The 27,463-nt window shown below is 40.1% G+C and overlaps 1 protein-coding gene across 1 annotated transcript in view; it reads right to left on the minus strand.

Annotated features, from left to right (window-relative positions):
* Nucleotides 1–6,899: 6,899 nt before the first annotated feature.
* The window catches only part of LOC121193105 (vertebrate ancient opsin-like), a 54,417-nt gene continuing 33,853 nt past the window's right edge, over nucleotides 6,900–27,463 (minus strand). The window contains exons 3-4 of the mRNA XM_041055239.1: nucleotides 21,976–22,209; nucleotides 6,900–8,948 (exon numbers count right to left, since the gene is read on the minus strand). Of these exons, the coding sequence (XP_040911173.1) occupies nucleotides 8,667–8,948; nucleotides 21,976–22,209 (516 nt within the window). The 3' untranslated portion in view covers nucleotides 6,900–8,666. The remainder of the gene's footprint in view (nucleotides 8,949–21,975; nucleotides 22,210–27,463) is intronic.

A 27,463-nucleotide genomic window follows, 5' to 3' on the forward strand; every position in this document is an offset into this window, starting at 1 on the left:
GTTGCCTTTTGGTGACACCTTTAATGTGTTGCAGTTTTTGCAGAGGTGTTTCTCAGTGCACACTGCAGTAACAGTAATGCCAGGATTTAACCATCATTCACCTGCAGTAACTTCAGCTCCCAAACCAGCGCAGCCTCTTCCATCAAATCCAGCAGTGCAGCTCCTGCCAGCATTTCCTGCAGCAGCTGATCTCTTGGTGGGCTGCAGCTGTGGGCTGCCTTGGCAGAGAAATTCCCACTCAGTTAATATTTTATTATATAATGAATCTCATTTGGCCCAAACTGTCACCTGAGTTTCAAAGTTGGATAGAGTAATTAACCTTGACAATGCCAGGTCAGAAAGTGTCACCAGGCAGAGTGTACGGGTAGATCAAAAATAATGTCTTTATTCCACAAAGTAACAAATGATAATCACCCGATAGGGGAAAAAGGCAAAGAAACAAAGTATCAAAAAGAACACAAAATCACTCTTACGAGGAAACTCAAAATCACTCGGCTGAGGAGCAAACAACTAACTCAAATCAGAGGCAAGGCAATAATAAGAATGATCAAAGTACAAAAGAACACTAACAACCTGACATGGAGATGGATGACACGACATAAGCGCTGGTTCATTTGACATCAGACAAGACGAACTGGCACGGAACAGGGAGAGACGCAGACAAGGACAGTGATTTCAAAATAAAACAGGAAACCACGACCACGACAACGTAGACATGAGACAAAGTCATAACTTAACATAATTTCACAAGGTATAACAGAGTGGAGCATCCATCTTTTAAATGGAATGTCATATCACAACACGATCACATAAATAATCATTTTAAACATTTTTATTGTTAATATTTTTAATTACAAGCAAAAATGGGACGGGAGGCTTTTTTGTCATTACTGTAAAGGTTAGATTTGTATATGTAGTCTTTGGAGTCTGGAGACTGTATCTCCATCAGTTTCATTAATAGTATTTGTAACTGAAGGGAGGAAAATACAGTGTCTAATCTAAAAATCTTGAATTGCTTTAAAAAAAAAAAGGAAATATGAGGTTATTGATAGAATGAGTGCTAGAAACTTCCTTTGATTAGTCCTACATGAAAAATCAGTTGGTCAAAACCCTGTCACTAAAAGAACAGGCTTCTGAATGGCAGAGAAGTCAGGTACCACAAGGAAAAGATGAGCAGACTTAAAATGGACTGGGCCTCGGGCCAGTGACAGAAATTAATAGAGAACCTTTTAGAAAGAACTGTGGAGGTTCAGAGTGGCACTTTGCTGGAGAGGAACTTTAAAATAGGAGGTGTGAGATGATTATTTATAGAAAGTATATGATTTTTTTTTTTTTTTGGTTTGTTTTGGCCATCTCCTTGCAACCTCACTCTGTGACTTGTTGATCACTCGACCTGTGCAGTGTCCAAAAGGAGCAGGGCTTGGGCAGATCCTTGCAGAATATAAAGTTGGTATCCCAAGGACAATACACTCTGTAGCATAACCAAGTGGAAGGCAGCAGCCACTGAGAATATATTTCAATATATCCATTTTTAGGATGAGATTTTTTTTTTTTTTATTGATGCACATAAAGTTGAACAATTCAAGTGAACATTTACGGGGCTAAGTGAGGATACAGACATCCAATGACGATGATAGCAGTGTATTTGCTTTGTAGTGCTTACTGTACTATTAGAAGACCTTATAGGAAAGCAAGTAAGTGAGGAAGAACTGAGTACCAATGCAGGAAAAAAAGGCTATGACATGGAAGTCAGCAAAAAAGTGCATCTTCATAATAAATTACCATAGGAGCAGTTGTTGCACATGATGCAAACTTTTGTTAAATTTAGAAATTGATTGCTCTTTTTTGTGGACTATATCTTGTATACTTGTTATTTACCTGTAGACTAAAAGTTAAAGATCATTTTGGGGAGCAAGTAGTAGAATAGAATACAGTAATCAATCAATCAATCTTTCAATCAAGACTTTATTTGTATAGAAATTGTATAACACAAATACATACTTTACACCCCCACCCACCATGTGTACACACACGTATACACACACGTGCACACACCCCAAATCCATCAATAATGACAGTATAAAAGAAAAATAAGGGACTCAATAAAGACAGGAACTGAGGAAAGGCTGCAGTTAACAAGTATTTTCAATATATTTTCTTTACGGAGTCACTTCTTGATAATTCATTTTATTATTTAATTAATTTAGTCTGTGAAATGTCATGAAAATACTGAAAATGTCAATCACAGTATCCCAAAAACCAAGGTGGCATTTTAAAATTTTGTCTGACCAGCAGCCTGAAGCACAAAATGTGTAATTTACAATGATATAAAGAAAAGTAAATTTAGAGGCGTTTTAAACAACTAATTGATTCTCAGAATTGTATGTTTGCTATGAAATCTCCAGAGGATCAGCCCTCATGGTTTTGGTGTCACCCTGATCTTTTTCTGTGGACCAGTGTAAGTTTCAGAATTTATATTGCCATGAAATTTACCAAGGACATTTATGATTTATAGAAAATGAACCCTTTCCATTTGGAAAATTACGATGTAATCAAAATCATCTGTTGGCAAATGGTAATTTAAATATACTAAAAAAAATTTAATGCTGTTAGCAAGAGGTCTGGGTCTGTCCTGCTGGCCACATAAAGAGGTGAAAGGTATAAATTGAAAAGCCTGTGAGAAAATGATGATGGGCAGTTTCAGGTGGCAGTGGACTGTATTAATCAATTAACTGTGGAATCCCCTGTGCTGTCTGGACTCATTTACACTGTGTTTTATCATCAGAGTGCTGGCTGGCCCCACTGGTCACAGGGCAGCCTGCCAGATATTACAATTGCTTTAGTCTGGCCTGTTTGGCAGGACTCAAAGACAAACACTACACCACCTGAGCTGCAGAACCCATGACAGTTCGTATCAGTGCGACAGATTTCTGTAGTAATTCACTGCTTAGGGAAAGGGAAGCAAAAGATTTGTCCAATTTGTTGGGTGTGTATATTGTTATGACCCTTGGCCATGTTTGGTGTTTTGATATGGCAGATGTCTCTCTTCCCTCAGTGTGTGTGTGTTTGTGTGTGCGTGTGTGTGTGTTGCTGATGAAACAGGTGGGGTTCTGTGACTGGTTCCTTTCAAAGTGATGGCTGCCTCTGTATTGTCATGAGTTTTCTGTTAGTAGAGTAACCACAGACCACCCTCTTGGACAGTTAGTAAAGTTTTGTGTGCATATTTTATCTGACAGCGTGGTTTAACTCAAAGTGCTGTTAGTACATTGTTATTTGTAAATATGAAGCGCCTTGTGGCAGTTTGGTTGGAGTGAGATGCTGTTTTTATTTGTTATTTTACACCTCTTGTCTTGTTTTTGATTTAGGAGCTCAGGTTACAGATGTCGTTTTTTTTACATTCTGTTTTTTTTTTGCTGGGGAAGTTCAGGGCTAATTAGTGAACTTGTTGTTTAGAGAATTGCTCTGCCCTGAAGGTAATAAACTGCTACTCTGAACTTCAACTCATACTGAGAGGCTGGCCTTTTCTTAGGAGTGGGAAGAGTGAGGAGTCAGACAGCATGTTATGTCTAGGTTTCCTGTAGACGAGGCATAGAACAATATGGACATAACGCCAGTAGCAAAATGGCTAGAATGGTAAGAAAAACGTTACCGTGTGCTTCCTTACAGTCTTTCTATCATCTTTCTCCAGGTCGGAATCCTCTCGTCTCTTTTAAGGTGTGAACACGCTTTAAGATCTATGAACAGATTGATTATAATTTTTATTACCTACAGATTATACAGATTATAGCATACAGTATGACATAACCTGCAGATTATAAATTACAGTACGGTAACAAACTTTCAAGAGGGTGGAAAAAATAGAGCAGGTCACCAAGGAGAGCTGGCAGACAGTATCATGTAGTGTGAAGGGTAAGGCATATTTTCATGTAGCATACCTCAAATATTACATTTTGCTGCCTTTTTGATGTTTTATAGTCCACTGTAACTTAGTTGCTGCCCGTGTACAGTTGTTTTGATGGCCAAAGTTAAATCCTGGATTGCTTCATTTTCAGGTAAACTTTAGGCTTCTCCATAATAAGCTAATGTCACTGCAAATCATGAGGACAAGAGCGAACAACATCATGTTCTAGTTGTTCCTAGTCAGGGTGCAGTGCTGTTAGCAATACAAGCACAAACTCTGTTGTGAGAGAAAAACAGAATAAAGACAGAATAATGCCAGTGCTGCAGGTGGCACGGGACAGACAGGAAATGAAGGATTAACCTGTTTCAAGTCTACAGATTAATGCATGTTGGGAGGTCTAACATGTTTCTGAAGTGCCTGTCAGATGGAGACTTTACAGAAAGTGTAAAGCTATAGTTAAAATGATTATGTGCCTAAACAGGTAAACCACATATTTCTGAAAGTATATCAGTGTAGTTTCCACTACATTATAAAAGGTTAAATCTTTTGTTTAGCCAAAGCTCAACTTTTCATCCCACTCCATGTGTTTTCACTCTGCTGACTGAATAAAGAAGCACTTGACATTTTCTAAAGACACACACACACACAGAGGTGTTGAAAGTTGAGAGGGAAATCAATGTTGACGCAGGCCCTTAGTGGGCAACTGTTTATCGAGACAGCTGACTGGCTCTTACTTTTGACAAAAGCTGAAAGGGTTGCTCACAAAAGGTCATTTGGATTCTGCTCATCCCAGCTCCAATCCGCTCTTGAGGCTAACTGGTTAATCAGACATTATGCCGGGAGCCTCTGGTAAATGGAGTCCATCATCACAATGCCGTCTTACGGCCGTGTTGATTATTGGGATGTCTCTTATCTCTGCTCACCAGGGGGCTTTATAGTTAACAGAGGAGAAGTACCAAGCATTACAAAAAAACAATTAGCAGAACATCCCTAAAGGTGCAGTGAAGTCTGAAAAAAAAAGATTTCAGATCTGCACTGAGGACAGATTTGTTAAACCAAATTTGTCCCACTACTAATTTAAGTTCAGTCTCCAGTGGACAGGGTCATGGACTAGCTTGTGCAGTTCTTGTAAATCTTTTTTTTTTTGTGTTATTCACTAACACAAAGGTTACTTAAGGGCAACTTCTGTAGTGTAACATTGACTGCTTGTAATATAATAGAACAGTTATATAACAGATGTAATTAAGCTGATAGTGTATCCATTAATAAATCATAACTGGGTCAATCCCATTGATTTGTAATGTCCACAACTGGCTGCCAAAACCCCAGTTCCTTTATTAGTTTAACTTCATGTCACATCTGTTATAGTAAGACTTAATTATTTCACTTTAATGACAATTATTTAATTATATATTCAAGCAAATTACTATCTTTAATGATGCTCACATAAATTAATTTAAAGACATCCATCATACATGATTGAATTATATATAATTCTGTAACTACTTCTTCTCAGTTTCCTTTCATTTACTTTATCTCCAGCTGCTCCAGAGAGTTTACTCAGTGGTTTAAAAACTGTATGTGTGCTTGGCTGCTCTCGTCTCTCTGTAACCTGCGTTATGTGAAAACTTCTCTAATCCTGGCTGCATCCAGATTAAATATGTGTTTTATAACTGAATGTACTTCAGGTAACCAAGGCTAAAAGATTTAGGAAAAGAGACTAAAGATAAAAACAAGTCTTCCTGACTTTGGAAAATTGGCACAGTTGTATTGGACAGTTTTGGCAATTAGATAGTCATAGGACTCCTGCTTTGATTCACTGTGTGAATTTAAAATGTTGGGTGGCTAAAGTCCTTGGAAGTAGTTCCAGCTCAACAGAGGATCTTCAGTAAAGTGGAAAAACAGTCTTGTGACCAGGTCGGACGTAGCCTGAAATTTAATATTCCCCTTTGAAAATCAGTGTTTATTACATTATCACCAGTAACTTCATTTGCAGTTTGCTAGGTTCACCACAGGTAACATTTATATGACGATTGTTTATCTTGCTATTGGAAATGTTCACTGTTTACAGTTTTTAAACATCCAACTGCATCCTGCATACACATTCCCAAATATTGTTTCTCTGCCTGTCAAGCTTGTCAGCTTCCTTTCTCACGTCACACATGATGCAGTTTATATTTCTGGTGGCAGATTTAGCACCCACACTTCCCTTTAAGTCAGTTTTGAAACGGTGAGCCCATCATTTCAGATAGAGAAAGACGGAAGCAGGTTGAAATGAAGCCAGCTAATTAAGCTAATGTTAGCTCTGTGAATCGGTTGAAAACATCATCTACTGCTGACTTGTAATGTTTCCAGCTGACTCGTTTTAAAACAAGAACCCCGTAAAAGGTTTTTAAATATGCACTCGACGTCTCTATGAGGCTAAAATCAGTCTTATGTCAAACTAACATAACTCTCTGTGGCTTCTTAGCTTTGATCGGACAAGCACGACAGAAGTTAGATTTATGTTTTATTGTTGATCAGTCAATTTTACTTTCCATGTTACAGGAGAAATAACTTTAAGGATGACGGCTAACTGCTGTGTTTGGCCAAAAAAAAAAAGAGAAAAAAAAGCGCTATCTCAGTATTGGGTTTGGCCAGTGTTGCTGGAGTGTTACCAAAATCTAATGAAGGACAAAGCCAAGACGGGCTAATGCTTAAACTCAGAGAAAATACTACATAGTGGATGTGTTGTTTTGTTGTAAATGCTCCTTGGTCCTGGATATAGGTTACAAATGTAGATAATAAGCTAGTCTGCTGGACATGCTCTTGTTTTTAGCTCGAATTAGAGAAACAAACACAGTTTAACACATTCATCAACTTTTGTCTTTTTAGTTTTGGAATGGTTATAAAAAAAAAGACACCACCCTACTTTTCAAACAAGCCTTCGCCAAAGAAAGCATCGCACACCAATTGAGATTAAAAAACAAACAAACACACCTTTATTTATTAACAGCACCTCTCATAAAATATTAAAATTTCTTGAGCTTTGGTATCGACCTGTGTACATTAATCTATACAAGATCTTGACAGCACAACGAAAACAGCTTGTGTGCTAAAAATGAATTACAAAAACACTGCACACGCTGTGATCGTATGCAGTAGCGAAACGTACCACACCACTTACAGCTTAGACATTCATTGACAACACAGCACCGATGCACTGCTTTCAGAAACTCCAGTTATCTTCGTGTTGCAAGAGGGAAAAAAGTGTCAGATCATTTATCTAAAAATTGAACAAGATGCAGACAAGCACATTGCAAACAATATATACAGAACAAACTTATTTCAGATTTTGTTGCCGTAGATAAAATCCTGTGTTATGGGAAACTGTAAAAGAATTTTCTTTTGGTTGGTGGTGCTTTTGCATTTTCTGAGATGATGCCAAATATTCAAAGACTGTTAAACACGTTAGACTTTGACACATTGACTTGTGAAAGCAAGTAGTTTGAATATTATGACTAGAGGCTGACACCTGTCCATGTGTAATGCTGACTTTGTGCCCATGAGCAAGGAACTGAACTGCTGATATTTTCAAGGTTTGAAGATCACTCCGTCACTATTAAAAGGCCTGTGACCTTTTCAAAAAATACATGGGACACCCTGAACTTTGGGTTTGACCAAATCCAGCACAGCAAAAAAAAAAAAAACAAAGCACTTAACAGCTGTATATACATGTGGAAATGTGTACTTGAAAATCATGTAGAAGTCAGCCCAGAGGGGCACCCATTTTCAGGGCTTTTGCCTATACTGTACCTGTGTCAGTGCTATCCACTGAACACTACCAGATTTTCTCCGACTTCATTTGCATAATTTTTAACTGCAACAGTGCACATGCACAGTTTTTATTGAAGGAACTACACAGTAACTCTTCAACATGCATCTATTTCTTAAACAGGACCTACAGACCTTTAAGTAGTTACTATCCCTGAAATATATGTGAACGCCGCTAGCATGCTAGCAGTGCTACATGTACAACAAACCACTTATTAAACCACTTAATTAAAAACCACTTACGCATTTCAAAGAGATTAATTAAATGAAATTTCCTGGCAGGGAATAAAAGTGAAAACAACTGATAATTTATAATCCTTACCAGTATCTTCTCTGCCTCTTCTCTTCCTCTCCATTTTTTTTAATGTTCTGGAATGCTCTGTGAAACACTTCAGAATGCATGGGATAATAAACAGCTTCTGTTCTTCAACCTCGCTTTGCAACCACAGTCAGAAACCAATCAATACATCTTATTCTTCCTCCAGAACTGCGAACACATTTCAGTTATGACATTTCATTAGAGTGAATACCTTACTAAATATTAGATATTGCGCAACATAAATGATCTCTACCATTCCTCTTCTATTACCATAACAGTCTGACAGTGCTTTCTCCAAACATCGGGACAAGAACATCCTTCAGATGCTCATTAATTGCAAGACAGATGTATACTTTTTTTTTTGTTTCTCTGCAGAGAAACACAGACTCCCAGCTTCTGCAGGTTTTACCGCCTCTGATTTCTGCTCATGTTGTCCAGAGGCAGTTTAAGATTTCCCTTTGTTACCGGTCCATCGTCTGTACTCGCCGGGACAGAGCTGATGCAACAGCCGTGTTAAATCCACCTGGACTGGCATGCTGCTGCTCTCTGAGCCTCTGTAACACCACCTCTCTTATTATTAATGACTTCCTGGCCAGGGAGGTTGGCTGTAACCATGGAAAAAGTCAGCAATCATCAGCCATCAAAGTGGGCCACTAGTGATACTACGACAGGTTTGATGTCTGACGAAGGGGCTTTAGTGACATCGATGGTGGGTTCATAGGAGGGGCCCAGTTGGGGCATTGTGGCGGCTGGTTGACCCAGGGACGCTACCATAAATAGGAAGTCGTTGGTACGGCGTAGACCAGTGACGGCTCCACCTCTCATGGCTTTGGTGGCAACCTTGGAGGAGCTCTTTAAGCTGGAGCCTCGTCGAGGAGTCTCACACCGCAGCAGGGCTTGGAAACATCTGTAAAACTGGGGCAAGCGTACAGCACACACACATGATCAGAAATGTACTGTACAGAATTAGACAGGAGACCACAAAAGATGAAACTGTAAAGACACACCAAAGACTGTAATATATTGCTAGGCCTTGGATAAATATAATACACTGAAATATTACCCCCATAACAAATATCACCAGATTTGGCCCAAACATTTATGTGATTCATGTTGCTGCGTCTACCAAATTTACCAGACCCCTGCTTCCCACGGTACAGTACCACTCTGTCATTGACGTTACTGTGTCGCCTGGCTTTTCATGACGAGCAATAAACCAAAGGACACAATTTATTTGAAAAGTTTCTAAATTATATTATTATTATATATATATTTAACTAATTACATTCTCAGTCACAAGTGTGAACCATTACTGAATTTTCTATTGGACAGGTGGTTTTGCTAATGTGTGCTTATAAAGTGTGGCAATTTAAGGATGAGAGAGAAAGAGACAGAGAACGGCCGACAGCCAATCCCATTTTTTCTTTTCATCCAGTCTGTTATTTTCTCTTGGGTAAACTAACCACCCAAGATTTCCATTATGTGCTTAATAATTTACAAAGTGCAATTTTGTGTTAAAGGGTTCTTTTGTGAAGGTAGCGCTAAATTTAAGAGTTTAGAGTAAAAGCTGTTTCCTTAAATAATATAGGAGTAAAATATATACCAGCTGTTGAAAATTGGAGACACAGAAAATTGGCTAATTTCGTATGTTGCTTCATGTGATTATTTTAAACGTCGCCTGTTGAGGTTTCTGTGTGTATTGTGCAGGGCAGCAATTCACAAGACACTAACAATGCACTAACTAGACTTGTCAGTCGAAAAAAGGAAGTGGACTGCATTCCAGAGTCGAAGCTGCTAAGTGGCAGATGAGGGACTCGCTGAACAAACACCACTACTACCAAATGCTGCCGAAATGACTTACTGTCGGCATATGAGCTGCTCCACTGGAGCAGTTTGCGGGTTAAGGACCTTGCTCAAGTTGTTTTTTTTTTGTTTTTTTCCTCCTACACCACTCACAGTTATCTTGGTGGTCCTTCAACCTTTACACCAGCACTACCCTGGCATTGGGCTTTATGCACATGAAGTCACTGATGCCTCTGACCTGGCTGCTTCCTGTTCAGTTGTCCATGTAGATGAACCCTGGCAAAGCCTTGCAATGACAGGCTGAATATTTAAAGTGAGGCATCCTCCACCAGTGAAATGGGAGCTCTCATGCTGCCTCTTCATAATCACTACCCAGGGGTTAGCGGGGAAGTGGCAGCAGCCATCAGTGTCTCCGTGGGTCTTCATGTTGTTATGAAGCATTTGTGGCGAGACATAATAATCCTTTGGAGATGAGACAGTGAGGACCTGCTAGGTCCCCCATGTCTGTATCACCCAAGTGGCTGTAAAGTGTGACGAGAAGAGTCTCACTCTGCCACAAAGCATTTGCATTGTATCAGTCTAATGACATTGAAAACATAGATAGAGGACTTGCTGTTTTTCATCTGCCAGTCAGCTGCTGGTGAGATATGATGGGATGATTTGGGACTGAGAGATGACTGTAGATCAACAAACAGAGGTAATGCTCCAATGTTTACAGCAACGGGAAAACAGCAATTTTACCCCTATGAAAGTGATCACCCTGATCACACCCTCCTTGTAACAGGAGTGCAAATAATAGGCCCCGCCACTGGACAAATGATGGCTGCACTTCCACATCGTATCTAAAACCTGGACTGATGACCTGACAAGACATCGACTGTTCCCTGATGGTCTTCCTGTCCGGTCATCAATGGGCATGGTTGCACAAAGGAATTGGCCAGAATATTCCTCCACACTCTCTCTGTCTTGCAATTTAATAAAAGGTGTGGTTAAAATTTTTGCATGTATCTAAATTATGTGCTAGTGCACCAAAAAAAAAAAAGTTAGGTGCACCAGTGTAACCAATGTAACCAATGTACAAAGCTAGTGTGGAGCCCTGCTAATACAGTTGTCAGTGATTTTAAGCATGACCAGATGGCCAGAGACATTACCAGTAACACACTTCCTCAAACTGACAACACTGATTTCATACAAACTGTCACAGGTCTCCACCTCCACTTTTGCTGTGCTCTAAGCAGGACCAAGAAACAGAACACAACAAAATATTTTTTGCAAAGAAAGGACATGCTGTCCCCGAGGTACAGAGGAGAGGCACTGAAGTCTATAGACCATCTGGAGTCAGGGGGTAATGAATAGTGAATGGACACCTGAATACATTTTTCAATATGAGAACCAGATCTGGAAATCTCAGGATTATGATTTCATGCGGATCTTCCTGTTTTGCACCAACCTCTGCACAACGCAGAGCCACAGCTGCTGATGGACAGATAGGAAGATTCTGAATAATTGAGGACCCCAGCAGCAGGTTGAAAGCATAACAATGCATTCAGGGTATTTGGCTATACTTTAAATTCTAGGCATTTCCAACCACAGCGAAGACATGTTCACAATACAGAGGCAGACAGTAGACCACAATTCAGACCATTTTTGAGTCGTCGTCCTGTTAGGCTCCTGTTAGTGTGGACTCTGAAGATGCCACTCTTGGGTAAACGTAGTATACTTAGTATACTTTCAGAGTTTCATGTATACTTATAGTCTACTACATTTTCTCATGAGGTGCAAAATATGATGAGACTCTGTCACAGCAACTGGTTAGAGTGGAGAAAGTCACAAAAGTCAAATGCAAACCTAAAAAGAAATCCAACTATACAACAATATTATAGATTGGCAGATACTGAGCAAGACAGAGAAAGGGACCAAAAAGGGCTGATATAAACATAGACTGACTAAAAGCCATGTACTAAATGAAATTTATACAAGTAACAGAAAGATGCAAAAAGCATGAGACTTTTTTTCAACAAATCCTATGAAAAGACAGAAACCAACAGTGAAATAATCCCAGCGCTCCTGCCCCACATGGAACGCTCCCTCAAAGTCCAGTTCTTTAAGCACGTCAAGCACCATCTGCATATATGAGAAGAGGAAGAAGGAGCAGGGAGCCAAATCTGGCCAGCAGGGCAGGTGGGGATTGACGATCGTGTTGGTGCAGCTAAAAAAATACTGGCACGTCGTCATGATAGAGCACTCGGTTCCCATTGCGCCACAGTTCAGCTGATCTGTGCACCTGGGAATGGTAACAAAAACACGTATAACAGAGGTCCTACTGCTGTATGACGTAATGGAAAATACTTCAGAGAGTTACGAATACGAGAGTTACGAGAAACGCCTCGGCACATAACTATAAATTCTCCTCACGATGTATCCATAAGCAACATATTCGTCCCCCCTCTCAGTCTGTCTGTCTGTAACCTGTAGGTCATCTGAGAGTGAAGGCTAGTGAGGAGATGTAAAGAAACGAGGCAGTCATCACCTCTCTGTGGCGCTGATGCACACTCCCAGCTCCCTTCAGCTGTCCAAACAACACACGGAAGACGGATAGAAAGATGGAAGGGAGGGAGATGAAGACAACAGACAAGTGGTAGAGGATGAAGTTAGTTAAGACACAGGCATCAAGGCTAAGGTCAAGGGAAAGGTGACGGCAATGACAGATAAATAGATAAAGGGTGACAGGGGGATGGAAGGAGTGAGATGCACTGACAGTGTTTTGGAGAGAGAAGGCTGGAGATGACTCAGGCAGGGTCATCTCATACTGGTCACATCAGGTTTGGGTGATGCTTTCTATGATCTGGGCTGATGCTGTACGGGTAGAGGATGACAACAAGAGGGTCAAATGTCAGGCATCATCTCAGACAATAAGGCCTTCATTTATTTATTTGATTTCTTAAAGCAGCAGAGCCCTGCTTGGATCCAGTACTTTTTTGGTTTCTACGTGACTGTACAGAAAGAGACGTTCATTAGCAGTTCACTCACGTTGGCTTTGTAAGAGGAGACATCAGTTTTGTTTGTTGTATAGAAGTCCAACATAATCCAAGAAATATAGGGTAGGCAATTTTTCATATTCAATATCCAGACTACAGAGCTTGATGCAAAATAAATAGATTGTACTCCTTTGACTGACTTCTTTGTGACACTAATAATCAAAACTTTAGTGTTCTCGCCACAGTCTGAGAACAGTTCAATTTCAGACAGTCAATCATTTCAGTACATTACACTTAATGCAGTTTAAAGGATCTAAATGAAGTGAGCCAATGGCAGGAAGCATTAAGCTTCTTTTATAGGCATCAGCAGATAACCCCCTACTTCATTTGACAATTGTGGGACTTAATTTGATCCAGTAAACTCCCCAGGGTTGAAATGTCCTGCAGACCATAGAATATAATAATAATAATAATAATAAAAAAAAAGTAATAGATTTAAGAGCTCCAGTCGGAAAAATAATGACTGTCACACAGGAACATGTGAACAGAATGACAATCATCTGATACCCTCTCGGGATTTCCTGGCACATTCTCAGTTCGGCAAAAGGCCGGACTGTGTTTATACAGTTTTGTGTGTAGCAATCATTTCCTCGCACTGCAGTCAGTGGCTGCAACTTCCACGTCCCACGGTTTAGATTTCCAGAACCATCTCTTGCTTCCTAACAGATCAGTTGTTTGCCTTGGACAATTTTATGTTCTACAGCAAACACTTGAGGAGTAGGATGATTCTGTTTCCCATCTCAGTTTTTGCAGTTTTTGCACCATGATTACATGCAGCCATAGTAGTCAGGTAAATATCATCTACATCTGTGAACTTAGTAAGTCTTCATTGCATAAAGTCTAGAAGACTGTCACTGTCATTCCCACCTGCCAAGGACTCACAGCAGCGTTGACCTATCTGTTTTATTACACTTGAAAAGTACAACTTTTCAAGCAAAATTGGCTCTCAGACCTGCATTTAAAACATCTGTGCTTAATTAAGTTCCACTATTAGCTTGAAATATTGTTCAGTTTCTCAGGTAATAAAATAGAAATTTTAAAGGACACATCCAGAAAGGTCACATGATGCTTTGGAGGCAGAAATGAACCACTTTGAATCACTTTGCATAATAATGCTGCTTCGCCTTGTTAACGCAGTCATCCATGCTGTCTTCATCAGCAGTGACAGGTTTCAGAAGTTAAGGATGAGTTAGCTTTGGTTTAAGAGGTTTAAACAGATGAAGCCGGACTGATTCAAACACTACAGTGACATGAAAAACGCTGTATAGCTCAGCCAGTTGAAGTCCACTTATTCTTTTAGGTTCACTAAAAATGTATGCACCTCTTCTGAGAGTCACTACAAATAGGACATGAAAGTAGTATAACAATACTGAGAATGGTGCATACACCATATTACGTGTAATGCCAAAGGGGTAAATTAAAGCATGGTGCTATTTAAATTTTCCAATTAATGACCATATAAGAACAATATAAGGCAGTGTAACTGTGAGGCAAGTCAGCCTAAAGGCTCCTAAAATCATGTCACAAATGCACTTCCCATTTAGGTCAAGCTGTGATTGAAGTTCTGGAAACTAGTTTATAAACTGCAGTGAAATATGCCCAGACTGTTGTGTTGATGTGAAAAGAGACATGATTATGATTACCGTAAAGTGAAAACTGTTGATCACCCTGAGGAAAATCTCAGCGAGGAGTCTGAGTTGTTGAAAATACCTCCATCATTATCTGTAAGATTACTAGCAAATATGATTATCTCATTTTGAAACACTCACACCTTTTATACTTCATGTTTACTCTCAAATGTCGTCAGAATATTAAGAAATAATGGCACAACACTACAAAACAAAATTTGCAGTTGCTTTTCATAACAACCTGCCGTCCTCTGTTGTTTCCTGCTAATGAAACATTTAAAATGTCAACACAGTGAAGAAACTGACAGACGTCTTTAACGATTAAGACTTTGAGTATGAATCAATAGTCGACCCTACCTGGAGACAGGTTAGGTCCCAAGGCCCCAGCTTTGCTTTGGGGGCCTTGTAAATGAGAAACCGCAGTGAAGGAATCTTGGAATGAACCTGAGTGAAGTGAGTATGACAGACAGAGTAAAAATGCACATAAAAGGTCGACTTGAACCAGCCCGGTTCTTTCAGCTGTGATGAAGGAGATCACTCAGGAAATCACAGGGCATGTCAAACTGTCAGTCATTAGGAATCAGTTCACAGTGGTAAAATGGGGAGATGTTGAATTGATACACATATAGTTTTTCTGTTTATGACTCTGTTCCTCTTCACAGTAAGTAATTATGGAGTCTTTTGGAATGATGCTTCTGCAATTTATTAACAGACAGTTCGGTGTTGGTTGGCTCATGTTGCCTTGAAACGTCTCGTAGCTGCTGACTGGTGCTTGATGTAATCTGACACACATTTGCAGCAGTGTTTGTAATTATGATTAAGTTATGTTAAAGGAATAGTTCGATATTATGCTTATTCACTTTCTTGCCAAGAGTTAGCTGAAAAGATAGATACCACTTTCATATCTGTCCTCTAAATATAAAGCTGCTGCCATTTGGCTTTTTTTTTTTTTTTTTACAGATTTAATAAACTATAAATGATAAATATAATGTGTCAATCAGTGAGCTTTAGAGGTGCTGGTAGTTTGTTAACTTTGGACATAGCCAGGTTGGCTGTTTTCCAGTCTCTGCACTAAACTAGCCATCCTGACTATAGCCTCATACTGAGAGTGGTGGTAATGTTCTCATCTCTCAGCAAGAAAACAAATAAGAGGTTTTCTCAAAATGTTGAAATACTCTTGTAATATTTAAGTCCTCTTCCTTATATTAGTTTTTGTAGTCCTTGTATACACAACATTACTGAAGGCTCTGACAAACTCTGCTCCATTAACTTCAAGATTCTGGGCTGTTTATTTACCAACCCCTGAGGTGTGTGCAAATAAGAAGCAGTGAACCTTATTGTTACCTGAGAAGTTGCAGATGGACTCACAGTTTATGAAGCAGCAGTAATGGTTGATCTGTCCCCCGGGAGCCCTTTAAATTTCCACTTTAGCATCAGTTCTTGCAGCAAAGCTCTGGTGTACTGACGGCAGATATACAGCACAAACCACCATGTATTCGTATGAGAAGAGAAGACAATTCAGGATAGACTTACCCATAATTCCTGAGTGTTTCCTGCGCAGGTTCCTGACATCCACCCCCGGGCCCTCTCGGCTGTGACCACAGCAGATCGTTGATGGGACAAACGCACACCAGCTGCTACTTGTATCTGTACAGCATTTTTAGTCTTCAACTCGCCTCAACTCACAGTTTCCATAGTAACGGGCTGGGAGGAATTGAAGACTGAAAATGACATACAGGACATTTGGTGTCCCTCTCTCCCACTTTTGCTCTCTCTCACATTGTCATGAGGTCCATGATGTGTGGGCTAAAATGTCCCTGTAAGGTCAGTGAGCTGTGGTGGTGGTGGCGTGAGTAGGAAGGGAGTGTGAGATGGAACAGACTGCAGAGGAATGGAGGCTCTTGCACCTCCAGATGACATGGAAACACCTGGAACAGGATGTCATTTTGTGTTGATTTCCAACTTCACAACAAAATAACTCAGCAGTAACTCTGGTGTGAGCAAAGTTAAACTTCAAAGCCAGGTATTACACTTGAATGGCCTTGGAAACTGATAAGGTTTACTCTCTAGTATACAGTACTGTATATAATTCTCTGTATAGAGAATGAAATCCTTCTGACTGAGTCTGAAGGGAATATTTTCTGAAACCTTACACAGCATTTTCTGCTTCACTTAATGGACCAGAGCGAGATGATAAAGATTACATTTAGGGAAAAAAACATTTTATCGGTCGGCTCCAGTGGGAGTGGAGGACAATCTTTGTTATCTTTTGTTATTTTTTTTCTCACCATGATGAACTGGGTTTCAGAAAGGAACAAAACATCTTAAATCTTAAGTGTAAATGTATTGCTTTGTGCAAGGAGTTTTTTTTTTTTTTACTTGAGAGAAGAACTTGATAAGTAAGTTTAAAAAAAAAAAAAACAAACAACAAAGTCAAGTAGAATTTTTAAGAGTTAACTTTTGGACCACTGCACATCAAAAAAGTAAATCCTAAATCAAGGTAATAGGCAGTAGATGTCTTAAAGAAGAGAGTATTAAGTCTGTGAAAGTCGTGTTATCATCTGTCAACCAAGGACAAAAATCATCCTCAGTACTCTGCCTGGGATTTATGTTAATAATTATTTTGTAATAGGTCTAAAGTTCTTCAAATCCTTCTTCAAATTTAGGAAGCTCGTATTTTTAATCTAACAACTTCAGTCGTCTTGAAGAGTTACTTGTGGCAGTTGTGGGTTCGATAGCTAATGTTTGAGTGAATGCAGTGACAAGCTTATGTAGTGTTTTATAAGTTGGAAATCTTGCCACAAAAAAAAAAACAAAACAAAACAAACTTTCACAAAGATACAAAAAAGTTTAATTCTGGCTATTTTCAACCGGGGCCCCTTTTTTTTTTCCTCCACTACTTTTTCCACTGTGTCAATGGCTTCTGTTCAGACTTCACTTTCTTCACTGTAGAGCTTCATGCACACTACCTGTCACTCACCAGCAGTGCTGCTTTCCAAAAACACACCAAGAAAACCAGGACAGTCTCCAGCAGTCACATCCAAAATCCATTTTCTGATTAAGCTTTGCTTAAAACCTGTTTATGTTGCAGCATGAGGTAGCTGACGAGCACTGTAGACTGTTTAAGTATGCTGATGCTACGTTCACATTATATCGGCTGTTCTGTAAATACAGTCTGTCAGCGCGGAAAAAATGTTCGCATCAACTTCCTTGTGAGAATTACAAGTAGGATCTGCCGACGTTTTTGCAGCTGCTCTTATCACACATCTGTAAATATGCCTGTGTGCTACATAGTAGCTTTGTATTCACCGTTGTGGACAAGTTGTAACATGAATAATTGCTGTAGTGAATTTATATTTGCTTTCATATTCATTAATGATTGTGGATATGGGTGTTCTAGTAATGAAGATGAGTGTAAACAACAGGGTCAGATTAACTTGCAAGCCCCAGGGCTAAAATGAGCTGTGGGCAAAAAACAGGACCTCAAAATGATGTAATAATACAGTGAACTTAAACCTTCAACTTAAAGTGTCAACTTAAAGCCCTTATTGCTGCGGTTTATATTTGTCTTAAACAAAATTATACTCAAATTATAAATCAGATTATTAGAAAACTAATGACAAACAGTAAACTTGGAGCCCTCACAGGCCAGTGTTTCCCAACCTTTTTGGCTTGTGACCCCTTTAAACACAGCACACACACATCTATTCATAACCATAATGACAGGTTACAGGCTCAGTGTGGACTTGAGTTGACAATAGCTGAGCCAAATAGTGAGTTTTTTTTTCTCCTCACATATTTTAGAAGGCCAAAGAGGTAAAAATATCCAGTAAGAAGAAACAAGAAAAGATTTTATGTAATAGATTTTTTCTTTTTTTTTTAACCAACCAGTGTCTCCTCAGTTCTATCTCAACCCAAGGTTTACCACAGGTAATGGTTCTGAGTTCTTGGGCAGCTGCTTTGCCTGGTTGGTAACCCAGCCATGGTCAATAATCATGATAAAGAACTGAATGAGCAATTAAAGCCAGAATGTTATGATAACTAATCAGTCGCACTGTCTGTGTTATTTAGAATAATATCTCTGAGTCAGGTTCAGGACTCAGCTGTAGCTAATGGATCTAAAGCTCTAAAGTGAATCAAGTGATTTCAACACAAAAGTAACTTGAATTATCCATTAAAAATACCTGCCTTCTTAGCATATCCTTCTGGGGCAGCACTGCATCAGTACTCCTACTGGTTAAGCAACATGCCTCATTAAATGTGATTTAAATTCACCAAAGACCTTTGCTGGAAATAGCCTGATCTAATTTTCAGGAAGGAGAATCTCGGCTCCATTTCAAACATTGTTCTGGACTCTAAGTTCCGTCTTGGCTGAACCTGAAATTGCTAAATAAAGAGGCTCCGATTGAATGATTCAACAAAAGCGCGCTTGTTTTCATCAGCCTGTGGATTGAATTAAATAACACAAACAGGCCAGAGTTGCATGATAAATGTGACACTGCTTTTAAGGTCTGCTGTGATTAATTATTTGGATACAAAGGCTTTGTGTCCTCTAGTCCTCAGTCAATAATTTAGTATGTGTGTACAACTATAATCAGAAGTGGCTCTCCATATGTTGGCCACTAGAGGCATAACATGAAACTGATGTTGGAGATCACTTCCCAACCCTGGCTGCCTTTTTGCTTTCATCCTGTCTCCTGTCTCTCTGGGCCTCTCGCCACAAAAGCATGAGCAGGTCCAGCGCTGTCTACTTCAGCTGCCGTCGGCTCAACAAAGTTTGTCTGTCTTTTCCTTTCAGTCCGTGACAGATGTGCGGCCGTGTGTTTGCAGTATTTCTTTCAGTATTTCTTCTTGACAAATTTAAAGACCCTGAGAACTTATTTTCTCAATCAAAATAACAGGATCCTCTATGAACACATCATATCCTGCCTCAGTGAGAGCTGTTATGATTGTTTCACATTGTAGATGTGAGGTGGGCGGGACTCTGCTAGAACAAGGTGCCAGTTGGTGGGATGTTTGGTCACTGTCAATCAAATGTGATCAAACCGCACCAACACAGTCCTGTTGTTTGTTTTTAACTTTGATTGTTGCCTTAAGTCATGAAAATTTTAAGGAATAGTTTGACATTTTGAGAAATGTGCCTATTCGCTTTCAGAGTTAGACGTAACGAGTTAGTTACAGCCTTTAAATGTAAAGCTACAGGCAGCAGCTGGTTTCCTTAGCTTAGCACAAAGGGGAAACAGCTGTTCTCGCTCTCCGAAGAGAACAAAATCCGCCTACCAGCAACTTTAGAGCTCATTCATTTACATATATTCTGTAGTTTGTTTAATTGGTACAACCGCGGGCCTGAAAACATACCTGTGGTGGTAGAGGGGCCGGCACAACCCTTTAACACAACGTTTTGATGTACTGGATATTTCTGTTAATTTCACTTAATATGTTTTACAGATCCAACCCTCCCCTCCCAAACCCTCCTCTCCTTCTACCCACACAGGAAGAGTAAGACTACAAGTAAAAAAAATTAAGAATAAAAAACTCTTTAGTGTGTACAAAAAATGCAGTGTTTGTCACAGCACTTAATCTTTCTGGGTTTTTCAGGAAACGCCTGTATCAATATCTTTTGACCTGAAAACCTGGCTTTAAATGAACTACAGCAGAAATTAGATTCAAAATATATGTAGTGCTTAAACACAGATAAAATTCCTTGATGGTTCATGGTGGAAAAACCTCTCTCGCTGGAGACGGGGATGTCCAGCCCTGCAGCAGCTAGAAGGCAGAGGTCAAGTTAGGTGTGCTGAATACACTGTTGAATCTTTGCTCTGCAGAGCATGTACGATTGTCCAATGCAAAACTCCAAATAATGCACGCAGGGAAGAATTAGGACAATACCCGCTAATTATAAAGATTCAAAAGAGAGCATTTAAATTTTATAATCGCCTAAAATAAAGTGACCTTGATACCTACAGAGAGACCCTAGAGAGAGGCTCCCTCAGCCAGCTGGTTCTGGGACTGCTTGTGTCTGGGCTCACAGACACAAGCAGCATGAGGTGGAAACTGAGCTGCACTTTTTAGCTACCTGCCAACTGCACCAAGAACTCAGAGACAAACACTACCCACAGATTACAACCACCCAAAAACACTTTGAAAATGTGGTTAATAATAATAAAAAAAAAAACCCGTCCATATCTGCTGTGTGAAATACAGATTTGTATTGTCCACTAATTAGAGTCTAGTGTTTCTCTCAGGTGGATTAAAAAAATAAGAATAAAGAACTCTAAAATCACCAAATATGCTGTGGTGACGGTTAATATACCTGGGTGGCCCTGCCAAAATAAAGTCTGTGTGTGAGAAAAGCTGAAAACTGAATACAAATGACAATAAGGGGGTAGTAACTTCCTGGTTTCTTCACATGACGTTACATGTATGCTAAACTAACCTGCTGCCAACTGTACTCTTAAATTCAACAAACATATGAATGATATTAATCTTCTCATCTAACTCTGCCAAGCAGTGAATGAGTGTGTTTTCTAAAAACTGTCAAACTGTTATTTTAATGTTTAGAGAAATACTTAAAGTGATTAATGACTGACTTGAAGCCAGGTTTTCAAATGTGAATGTTATTCAAGCGTCATATGTTCGGAGAACATTTCAGCAGTTACTGAAAGTGCTGGTAATTTATCAGTAAGTCATGGGGTCACCGTGCCAGTTTTAATTCATCTCCTCACAGCAACTTAAAATTAAATAGAGCAGAAGAGCAAATAAAACATAACAATAGTCTTACTTACAACAACTACCAACATAATTAAAGATAACTCCCAAAGCTATTCATCATATTGTCTAAAGTGAGCATGGGCCAAGGTTAATTGGGACCTACTGTGAGTTTAATTATCAACACTTCAGAGAACGGGTGCCTTTGTGACGTTGCAGATACCCCTCCTGGTTTGACAAGAAGTCAGTAAGGACCAGCAAGTTGTTAGACTCGCATGAGAGGCCTGGTGTACTCGATTATAAAAATATTGTCGTAGAGGAAGATCAAGGCAGTGACTCTTCTCTCTACTTACTGGACTGTTGAAGTCATTAGACGGATGATTCTTGTCCAGAAGTACAGTGTATGTAACATATATTTTCAGTGTGAAATTGCACTACACAGCTCGAATATATAACAAACAGCTACATTGAAATGTGAAAAAAACACCTCCTTATTCATCATCCGCACACAAGTACATAATTTAAATTATTCAGTGTCAAGAAGGCAGTGGAAAACCATCTGATAGGAATATAAAACAATGACTCATTTCCATTATATCAAACCACCTTGAACACAGTCAAGATGACTGGCCTCGGTAGGTGAGATGACCTCCGCCCACCGCTTCCTGACAGCGAAAGACAAAAGGCACTGACCCCAGCTACAGCCGTCCCTCGCTCCCCTCCCTTCCTTCCCCGTCCCTCTCTCTCTATCGCTCTCTCTCTCACCTGTTTATTCATGAAGACATAGATGACTGGGTTGATGACCGTGCTCGTCTTGGCCAGGACTGAAGGGATGATGCTCGCCTCAGGAGTGACGAAGCCCGGCGGTCCGAAGGTGGCCAGCAGGGCCATGATGCCGTACGGCAGCCAGCACAAGAGGTAGCAGATCACCATAATCACCACCATGAATAACACGCGCTGCTCGCGTTTCCTGCTCATCGACGCGTTGATGCCGCTTACCTGGACACAGCGAGGGGAGAAGAGAGGGAGGAAGAGACATAAGACTTAAGTGGGCCAGTAATCTCCTGTGATGACACAGTGTGCTCAGGTTTTTGACATTTGCTGTCACGATGCGTCTGAACTTTCCCCTATAGGAGAGAGCTGTTAGGAGGAGAGGAGTCCAGGAAATAAAACACAGGACTGACACAATAGAGCGCAGGTCACATGGGGTGAAGTGAGAGAGGGAAAGGCATTGGAAGCGATGGCGAGAGCAGGAAGCAGACAGAAAGGGAGGCAGGGAAACTCATCTCAACATCTACAGAAGGAGTCTAATCAGAGACGGAGGAGGACGAAAATGACAGAGAGCTCTTTGTTGCCATTCATCATTGGATTTCCTGGAAGTCTTGAGCACAAACATAAACCTTAAGTGGTGCAAACAGACAAACACACACGGTTATTTTCTGCCATAGACACAGACGCACACACACAAAAATCATCGCTAGATGCAGTAATATGCTCATGAGAGTGGTTGTGGACATTGGACATGGACAGCAAAAGGCTGAACACATGCAGCCACCTTCACATGGACACTCTCTGACAAACACCTTCACTCTCCACAGACTTGAGCTGTCTCCATTTGTTTCCCCTATCTGATGGCCACATGCCGGCTGCTGTCACTCAATTTCATCGCCACGGAGACACACACTGACAGGGAGCAGGTTTCAAGAGGGGCTCGAGCAGTGGCAGGTTTTTGTTTTATTGGTGTTTTTTTTTTTTTTGGAAAGGGGGTCGGGGTAGGGGGTGAGGTGAGAAGGTGGCACTACACTGTGCACATTCTGTAGTTGCACACAAGTAAAACAGTCAAACAACATCAAAATCACAGCCACAGTGATCAGTCATCATTACTCTCTTGACAGCTAATTATACAGATATAATAATATAATATTTATATAAAAGTTTTCATTTTACCGCATACACAGTGCATGTTTATTCATGCTATAAGGATTTTGACTGACACATTCCTGTCCATTGCTGTGCTGTTACTCACATTACTCGTGGCATGTTCATGAATATATACATTAATATAGTACTCGGCTTTCACCAGACAGAGTGTTTGTGTTACTGCTACAAAATAACAAATAAATGCTTTTCCATTGTTGCAGACTAATCAAGTCACAGCAGTGATTGACAGCCTCTTTACATTCAGCTCATTTACCCCTCAAGTGGCTTCCACATCTCTGCAAATAGGAATTTAGGGTGTGTTCTTGCAAAACATGTTTAGACCATCTTATACAAACTCTGAAGTGTTTGCTGTCTGAGTTTAGTTTTTCTCGGGCAAACTGTGCCATGTGGTTTGTCAGGAGCAGCTGGCTTAGTAATTTTTGAAGCAATGGGTGCTTGATTTACAGAGGTAGACCAAGTTTCCAGTCGTCATTTCTAGCCGATCACTGTCAGTTTTACCGTCTTTACTTTGGCTGACTTTTTAATGTTGTCTTAAATAACTGTTTGTTTGGTTTTTTTTATTACAATGTGTGTCACTAGTTTCTTAGTCTTCGTATTACAAACGTGATAATAGAAAACGTGAGATCAGACTGTTACCTCGTGCTAACGTAACCCAGTTTGACTGCTTAGCTTTCTCGGACAAGCAGAAAACAGGGGTATGACGGTTATGAGGTTTAGGCTTATTGGCAGCATTTTCAAACAGTATATCACTTAAGGTTACAAGAGAAAAGGCAGTTAGTATGAGCACTAACCAATGTCTCTGACACACATAATAACATTTCAGGTAAGGTGTTTGGGCGAGGTTGCTGGAGTGTAAATTTCCCCAAATCCAATTAAGAGACGCACAGACCAGCTAATGTTAGTGAAACCGATGTAGCAGCGTCTGGGACCAGCTCTCACACAGTGAGGAAATATTACACAGTAGATGTGCTGGTCATGAATGAAGTTTTATGCATGTGGCCCCAGGTCTGCTCCCACAGCACATGGTTTGAGAATGATTGGTCGAGTCTACTTGGATTATTTAATCCGAGAGTATTTTCAACTACGGTGACTGGTTGGTGCTTAGCTAATGTTACTATTACATTATATAGTACAATGCACAGTGAAGCATAAGCAAATTTTTGTTTCCTTTGACTCGTGTAGTAAAGTTGGAACTTCTCTTTTTCTTGGTGCTTTTTCTGGCACTTGGCTGGGCTGTGGAGCCTGAAGGAACATGTCCACTGCTGTTCTTCTAAAGTTCTGATGTGTGAACTGTTTGAAGCGTGAGCAGTTCTCACTCTGTGGAACACTTGGATCAACTCCTGATTGGTCAATCAAGTCATTCAGAGTTGGACGTTTTGTGGGGAAAAAAGTGAATTAGTTTCAAATCGTTATTCTGAATGAACTCATTACTCCGCTGTTTAACTAGATAGCCGAGTAATAAGTTGCACATAATTACACCTGTTCCGGACAAGTGGACAAGCCTTAATGTTACCGAGGGTCTTTCACTCAGAGGTGCATTTATAAACTTGCTGTTATTTTACCAGAAGGCCACCATAGGTTCTCCCACACACTTGGAACGAAAGGGGTGAGGGGTGAGGGTATTCATTTAGTTGCAGCCCACATCCTCACTGATAGATGCCACTAAACCTGATACACTGGTCCTTTAAGTCAAAAGTTTTTACAGTTCACACTTCTTTAATTGAAAACGTCATCTGTCATTTGGCTTTGAAAAGTTTCCCTTTTACTTCTACTTTGTCTCTGTTTCCGCCCTGTAGACTTTCTCACTCTGTCAGCTCTGCAGAATAGGTGGCTAATAGCTTCAATCTTGGCTTTGATTAAATAAATGAAGTGGCAGGGATGGCAGACAAATTGAGGAAATGGAGAGTAAGTCCTGAATGATTGCAATCAAAGGCTTGGTGATTGGTGAAAAGATCTAGCTTACTAATTGACTGCCCTTACTGAGAAACTGTTTCATAAGCTAAACAGCAATCCCCCAAAGCTGCGCGCTTAATATTAATATGGTTCGTCTGTGTGACGGCACAAAGCAGAATTTGTCAAGAACTGTCTGATGTGAAATTTTTGTCAAGAGAGAATAGCTTCACAGCCTTCACTGACTTAATTAGATGCCCACTGGCTAATTTTCCTCTGCGACGACAGAAGGAGCGCTGTCTCCACTTGAGTCCCTGGCAGGCTGTCAGTTATTCAGACAGATCATCTGGCCAGTGTGCTGCCATGTTAAAATTAGTTTTGAACTAAACTAAAAGGAACTGCCTGGAAATACAATAAAGTTCCCGGGTGTCAGTACATGAAACGTCTTGATGCTTTCATCATGTCTTTGTGTGTGTGCTGCGACTGTTTATCTGTATATCTGCGGTTTGCTCGTCCTTTCCCTTTCACACAGAAAAGCATTTACGTGCATGTGAGACGGTCCACACCAGTGTAATGGACTCCGCCTCGGTTGTTAGTCATAGCAAAAATGTCACATCCAGTGTACTTTCACCATGTTCGCGTCAAATGTTTTAAAACTTAATTACAAGCAGCCAAGTGGGAAAACTGTTCACGTCAGCTCTCGATTTATAAATTCCAAGTCAGTGATATGGGGAATTTCTGACACTGATGATACCTCCCCCAAAAGGACTACAGACATGTCTACAAATACAATTAATCTGGGTAATTTTATGGGAGCTGTATACTGTTTGTTTTGTATCTGGCAAAAAACTGTAACTCTTCCTAATTAGTATGCAAAAGATTGCGGTGTGTTTATCGCACGGTACATTCGTATTTCTGGTTGATTCTCACTCAGCTCTGTCAGCGCTGAAGCTCAGTCACACTTTGCTGTCCTTCTGTGTCTGTCTGGGCTGCGTACTTTGTTGTCCGCTGTCACTTGTTGCTGTCTTGCAGTTGCCAGTCTGCTTCCCTTTTATTGTGGCTTTTTCTTTTGTTGTTCCTGGGTGATTTATGTATTTGATGTTCTCTGTGAGTGTGTGTTTTTTTTTTACCCTATCTGTGCTTCGGCTTTGCATTTTTCAAATAGTATCTAATAATATTGTCTTATTTTGTCCATATTTCTATTATCATTAATATTCCTCATTTCTTTGCTTTGTAATATATAGTCTTTGTGATAGGCTATAATTGTTTTTTTTACTACTTAATTAGAATTAGTCTGCATGCCTCTAGATGATCTCAATAACTTTATAATTTGAATCTCATAATCTGTTTTTAGGGCCGGTAACCACCTTGGAATAATGTGTGAACGCTCCCATGTTCCTTTCTGCCAGCACTGCATGAATGCTTCAAAAGCCTCAGTGTAAGCACAGATTTTTTGCTCAAGTTGGAACATTTTCAAGTCACGCTGTTGCGTTTTTTTTGCCTCGACAGGCATTTTTCACAGCAGACATTTTGACTTGTCACTGTAGGAAAAGCACAGGTGTTACTAATAACATTAGCAGTGGCTCTACTCTATTCAAGTGTCCCAGTAAGCCTTGACATGAGGTGACAGGACGCAGCAAGCACAACATCAGGACCCTGAAACTGAAGCAGCTAAATGGAATTCAGCCATCACTGCTTTTATTAATTAAACCTTTTGCTTTATTGACAGTCAAAGTTCTGCTGTGACAAATGCGTCTGTGAGCCATTTGCATTAAAGATTTGGTGAATATCCAAACACACCAGCCCATTCTTTCTAATGAAAGCTGCTCTCTCAGGGTGTAATGTTTCCATCACTTCCTACTTGTGTTTTCTGCTGGTCCATGTGACTGATGTGAAAATAAAACCTTCTGCGGTTCAAATTCTGATGATTTTTAAAGAGGCTTTTAAACGTGTACTGCAGCAGTTTTTACAGCTGTTGTGCTGATGCCGAGTGCTTCATGTGACCTGCACTTTAGTTTCCTTCTGATGTTTTTAGGGTGTTCTTATTAAAAGGCGCAGGCATAGGGCAGACAGCAGTAAAAAAAAAAAAAAAAAAATTGTTTAGAGAGGATGTTGACAGTCTATGGAGGACAGCCCGTCAGGAAAACAGCTGCATGCTGAACTGCAAGGCCTGCTGCCAGCAATGAAGTGTGACATGTAGTACACTTGGAAATCAGAAACTAAAAAACTGCTGAATGCAGCTGGTTCTTGTCTTGGTTAAATAAAAATAACAAAAAAACACTGCAAAAAAACAATGTGAACTTCTTACCCCTCATGTGTTTTGTACACTGCAGCATCGATAATGTTGTGTGAGTGCGCCTGTCTGAACAGGCGCACTCACTGATTGTGTGTTTTTACTTCTTTCTGCCCGTCTCAGTGTATG

This window comes from Toxotes jaculatrix, chromosome 14 (genome assembly GCF_017976425.1).
Source record: "Toxotes jaculatrix isolate fToxJac2 chromosome 14, fToxJac2.pri, whole genome shotgun sequence".
In the NCBI taxonomy this organism is placed as follows: domain Eukaryota; kingdom Metazoa; phylum Chordata; class Actinopteri; family Toxotidae; genus Toxotes; species Toxotes jaculatrix.